Here is a 6,000-nt window from a genome sequence, read left to right on the forward strand (position 1 = left end):
ATGGTCATGGTTTCTTCAGGCTACTGTTCATATAGAGGGAAAAACCCAGTTCTTAAGAAGCTATGAAATATTGTGTTAGCTTGCCAGTGTTTGTGAAATTATCCACTTGGGAAGCTTTGCTGTCAGAAGATGACTTGGGTGTTGGGTTCAGCAATGCCCACATTAAGGATCAGAGGATAACCTGATCAAGCTTACCAAGAAGGTCAACACTGCACTTCATTAAAAATGAAGAAACGTGTAGGAAAAGGATGTTATGGGCCTTAACAATATCCTCATCTTAGCTCTTGGTATTTAATGAATGTGATCAAGTTAATAACTTTAATGTCATTAAAAAACAGAATTAAAAAGAAAAGTAAAACAATGAATTATGGTGAAGAGCAAATCAAAAGAATAGGATAATTGGGGAGTACATAAAAAAGAGTATAAAGTCAAGCTGAAAAACATTCAAGGACCAATCACAATGGGACAAAGATCAGAGGGAAAGATGTTGGCTAACTTAAATGCTACAGTTAAGTGTAGTTACGTGTTCTCTCTCTTCTGTTACAAAGAATGAGTGCAGAAATATTTCTGCATTTTAAGTTAGGTGAAGAATTGTGAGGATTAAAAAAAAAAATCAAGCAACTGTTAAGCCTAGAATAAGATACACAGACACATGTATACTTCTGTTTTAAAAGTATCTAACGACCAGAACTCATGCAAATGTATGCTTTGTGAGGCAGGAAGTCACAGGTAAGTAAATTGTATTCAAAAAGCAGAAAAAAACAAAAACCACTGGTGCATTCCTGGTTGCTACTGACCCTCTTCAGTTGTTGTTGTAACTGTTCCCTCATGGACTCAGGACAATTGTCCAGCTGGGTCTTCTGCTCGGAGTAAAGCTCCTGAAGCCTCTCTAGTTTTTCCCTTTCAGCATCAAGCTTTACCTTCTCCTGAAGTTCAGAAATCAGAAAATAGAATAGAAATTACCTTCACAGCCCAGCAGACGTTAGCAAACATTTCCCAAGGATAACACAAACAAGCAAACATACACAAACTCTACATATCCCAAGACTGTAGAAACATACCTTGTTAGTGACTAAGATAAAGGGCTAAGGGAAGAAAAGGGACACCCATTAATACACTCTCAAAATACAGTCTACTTCACCCGACATTGCAGTGACCCCCACCCTACCTGCCTTGCCTCCTTCCTGCTATGGTGTTATTAAAGCTGGGGCAGCAACTATAACACTGGTCAATGGCCAACAAAGAACAAAAGAAATGCCAACACAACTCATAGGACAAGCTTGCAAAGAGTCACTTGGCAGATAATCAGACAAAGAAAAGGGGATAGTGACCCCCCAGTGCTGTCATAGAACCAAGTTGCTCAAGGCAATTGGTAAGCTCTGGAAATTAGTCAAATTTGGTTTTCAGGTCCGAGGCACACGAGGTGCAACAGTTCATATGATTAATTACTTGCAACAATTCTACCTAGTTGGCAACTTCAGAGCTTAATCAATTAGAAAATCTGACTCCAAGAGGAAAAAAATCTAATGCAGGGAATAAGAAAGTGAGTCGCGCACAAGCTAGACAATGCAGCAAGCAGAAGATACAATTAAGCAGCTTAGATCTACACAAACATGACTTTTACTGTGGAGATAAAGACTTCCCTACAATCACTGACATGAAAATTATTGAAACACAGACTGTGAAAAAAAGGAGAGAATATCCAAGCGTCAGAGAGAGGACCATCAGAGAATAGGAAAAAAAGAAGATAATACTAAATCCCCCCCAAATCATACACCCCAAAGTGACTATGGATATTTTTTAAGGTGCATTAAAGAATGCAGTCATATAGTAATGGCAAGACCTCACAATGCCACCTCTTCAACTGAGAACCAAGACTTCAATTTGCTTCAAGCCAGTCTTGCCAACTGTGTTCCCTTTATAATGCTCCAAACCCCTGAAGTCGAAGTTAGGCCTATTTCGCTCTTTGTGTGATAATCTCCATCTTTACAAAAGCAATCTGTAAGGCACTACCATGATCTGACTGTCAGTAAGCCAATAACCATTTTCCCCCATGTGAACTGGCAGAAATAACACTGCCACTAAGCACATCATAGAAGGATTTTTATTTTAAGGATAAAGCTCTGATATTGTCCTCTTGAAGTATATTTAGATTTTCTTCATCCAAATGATTTCCTATACAAACCTTTTGCATAAAGACGGCTATGATTTAAATCTAAAACTACAGAACATTAATACTGCTATCAGTTCAAGTTTCTGTTTTTAACTTAAATTTTAAAATACTAAGGACATTTTAAACGTATATTTTTTTTCTCAAAATGAGTAAATAAAGCCATAAAACTGGAAATCCTACTTCATATGTCAATCTACAGTGATCCTACAACTAAAACTAGAGCAGATCCTCAGTTTTCAACAGCAACCTTCTATCTGTGCACACACACCATGGTGCTGGGTTAGAGAAAGCAATGGCATCATTTGTAGAAAAAAAAGATGTTCAAGTGTTATTTCATAGTAAAATATATGAACCAGTTAGTCTCTAGTACCAGAACTAAAACTTCTCTTTTGTAAGAAAATGTGTTGTTTCTCCTGTGTGCAGATCAAAGACTGCCCTATTTACACAGCAAAAAAATTTTATCCAGTAAGAATTTCTGTTCCTAGACACTAAATCACCAGATAAAGCAGCAATCTTTGCTTCAAAAAAAAAAAAAAAAGTCCAATAAGAAATCTCTTCATTCCAATTAAGCACCATTGTAATAAGCCCCAACAAACAACTAGTAAAAAATACCTTATGTTTACATAATGCCTTCCTTCTGAGGTGTTCAAAATGTTTTGCAATTCCATACAGGGGGGTGGTTAGAAGAATTATACAAGCAGGCACCATCAGAACTTTCTGCAGCTCCTCTGTGGCTCATCAGTAAGGCTGTGACTACTACCTGGGTCTCAGAAGAGAAACTGGGGAGGAGGGCAAAGCTAGGGCAAAGGAAGTAAAGGGGAAGGATGAAAGACTAGTAGCAGGTGGGCCGGCCATAAATAACAGGGTACCACAGAGGTGACAGCCCTCTTGCAAGAACCAGAGTAGAACAACCTTGGGCCAGAATGAAATTAATATTCTTCTACTTACTGCCCAGGAAGTTTTCAAAGGAAAGTCAGCTCTAGGCAAGCATTTAATTAGAACTGAAAGTAACACATTCCACAGCAAAGGTAAAATAGATGGGCAAATTAGATGGCATTTCAGTAAATCCTACTTTTCACATATGAAATGTTAATACTGGATGTGGAAACAATCTAAGTATCCAACACAGATGAGTGGATCAAAAAGATGTGGTGTACATACACAGTGGAATACTACTCAATGAGAAAAAGGGATAAACTAGTGCCATTTGTGGCGACATGGATGGAGCTGGAAGGGATTATGCTAAGCAAATACTATCAGAAGAATAAAGATAAATATGGGATGGTGCCACTTATGTATGGGATACAAGAACAAAGAATTCAAAACAAATTTTAAAACCAACCCGTAAAGCTAACCACAGAACTAAGCCTTCCAGAGGTTGGGGGGAGGGGGGAAGTGGTTATAAATTTACCCTAAATAATCTGAGCTTGTCAAAATCCTTGAGTGATTTTAATCATACAAAGCTTGTCACAGGGTCACTTATTTTGCTAGATCCATGCTTGGAAGACAGTAACATAAGTTTTCTCTCAATTTGTATTCCTTAGTGAAGCAACTGAAATCCATCTTGCTAGCTCTATCTGAATTCCAATACTACAGAAAAAAAACCTCTTGAATATTAATGAAAAAAATCGTTTTACCATATCTAAGCACACAGGACTTGGTAAACAGATGTAACTTTTCAAAATTACCCTGAAAAGATGCTTAGTTTATTAGCTTGTATGTCTGCCAGATAAAACAGAAGACAACCTGTTAAATCTGAATTTCAAATGAGCAACTTTCAATATAAGTGAATAATAAATAGTGCAAGGGGCACAATTACACCAAAAAAAATTACTGTTTATCTCAAATTCAAATTTAACTGAGCATTCTACATCTATCATGTATGTATATGCACAAACATATTTTATATATGTATATGTATCTATAGCAACCTTGACAAGATTTTTTTTTTAAGATTTATTTATTTGTGCATACAGAACTGGGGTACAGGCCAGAGGCTCAGGGGCAGTGAGAGGCTTCACCAGAGACAGAGTGGGGAGCAGAACAGGCAGATCAATGAAGTACCCTGCTGAGGGGAGCAGCGGGCAGGTCAGGAGCGGTCTGCCAGACCATGTGGATCTCCGGGGCAGGCGGGAATCGAACTCATGTGGAAGTGGCTTCAGCTTTTCAGTGCTGTGCTTTAACACGCTGCGCCACCAGGGAGGGCCGATAAGATTTTTTAAATTAGAATCCACTTTTGTAACTTTCAACTCTTTTCTTTAAAAGATTTATCCTGATTTATTTATGTATATAAGAACTGTGGTATAGGCCAGAGGTATGGTGGGTGAGAGGATTCACTAGAGACAGATTGGGGAGCAGAAGAGGCAGAGGTACTGAAACACACTGCTGAGGGGAGCAGTGACAGGAGAAGTCTGCTGTGCCATGTTGGTCAGCTTCTTGGCAGGGGATTGAACTCAAGCTGCAGTGGCTGGCAACAGCTTGAGAGTGCTGATACTTTAACTCCTGCTGCCAGGAAGGTCCGCTTCTGAACTCTTTAGCACAGGACCCAGCATACACATGGTACTCAAGCTGTGTTTTATGGAAGTCAGCTTTTACAGAGTAAAGTGTTAAATTCATAGATTCTAAGCCATCATTTTTAAGGGTTGTTCATCCAAAGTCTTCCCTACATTCTACTGAGAATCCCTTTCTTTTCAAGTTCCTAAAACTTGGGGAGTAGTCTGAAAGGCAGGTATTTTTAGAGGTCCATATATTAAGCAACTGTGTAAGGTCCCAAATTACTTTCTGAAATTTTGAGGGCCATGTATTTCAGATTACAAAAAATTCTGAATTTGATAGAGGCAAAACAGTTCATATAAGACATATTACATGGCATTTCCAGTAAAGCAGGAACAGGACCCAGTAATCAGCCACACTGCTATTTCTGCACCTACTTAGGAATTTTATACCAAGTGTGACTATTAGTCAAAGTTAGTTTTTGCAACTAAGCTTTGGTGCTAATCTTTCAAAAGACATTTTTTTCTCTACACAAAAGCTTTCAGACTTTGGAAATTCAGAGGAAAGGTTATATACCAGTGTCCAAAAATATGGTAAATGCTGAAAACTGATTATCTAAAGAGTCACATGCTTACATTATTTTCTTAGGATTTCCTGCCTTTGGCTTTGGCATTTTAACTATAAAACTGATTAGTGTTTAGTGTTGAAATAAATGGAAAACCAGAATGTGAAGGACTCATATCATCAAACAACCACCTAAAAAATAATTCTAATCTGAAATCCTGTTGATTTAATCCCCAAATTCCACAATGTATCTCCAGTTCCTCTAACCAGGGAACTAACTTTGAAATGTAAGAAAGAGGCAGGGGAAGGGCCAGGTCCCTTCAGAACAGTGACTGTCACTTGGCACTCGCTTGGGCCTCCAGTGGCATTAACACTTTGCTGAAGAATTCTGAGCCAGGCTTGCTGTCTTTCCTGGCTCTGAAGGAAGATGGGGAGGAAGTAACAGGTACTCTGGCAAGATAGTGGCGGGATATAAAACAGAACCACTTAAGATATAATGGCATATGGTTAATGTAGAAAATAGTCAAATAATGTAAGATTTTAATCAGAAACATATCATATGGCATAAAGTAATATAAGCTTCTATTCCATCTTTTAGCCTATTTAGTTACAAAAGTGTGGCAGGTCAGAATGGCAACAGACAAACCATTTGTGTAAGCACATGTTCTTAAATAAAACAATGTTTTGAGCTTTTAGGTCACCATCTCAACCATGAATGCCTCTTCAACAAGATGAGCAAGAGGAACCTTTCTTAGCCCTTTTTTTTTTTT

The 6,000-nt window shown here is 38.2% G+C and overlaps 1 protein-coding gene across 8 annotated transcripts in view; it reads right to left on the bottom strand.

Annotated features, from left to right (window-relative positions):
- Positions 1-6,000, bottom strand: part of PHLDB2 (pleckstrin homology-like domain, family B, member 2) — an 87,138-nt gene that overhangs the window by 35,665 nt on the left and 45,473 nt on the right. For 7 of the 8 annotated variants that reach the window (XM_012734079.1, XM_012734097.1, XM_012734074.1 and 4 more), the window contains one exon: positions 798-926. The exons of the other annotated variant lie outside the window; for it this stretch is intronic. In XM_012734079.1, the coding sequence (XP_012589533.1) occupies positions 798-926 (129 nt within the window). The remainder of the gene's footprint in view (positions 1-797; positions 927-6,000) is intronic. 8 annotated transcript variants of the gene reach the window in all.

Source organism: Condylura cristata, unplaced genomic scaffold, assembly GCF_000260355.1.
Source record: "Condylura cristata isolate star-nosed mole 26May11 unplaced genomic scaffold, ConCri1.0 scaffold00003, whole genome shotgun sequence".
Taxonomy (NCBI): domain Eukaryota; kingdom Metazoa; phylum Chordata; class Mammalia; order Eulipotyphla; family Talpidae; genus Condylura; species Condylura cristata.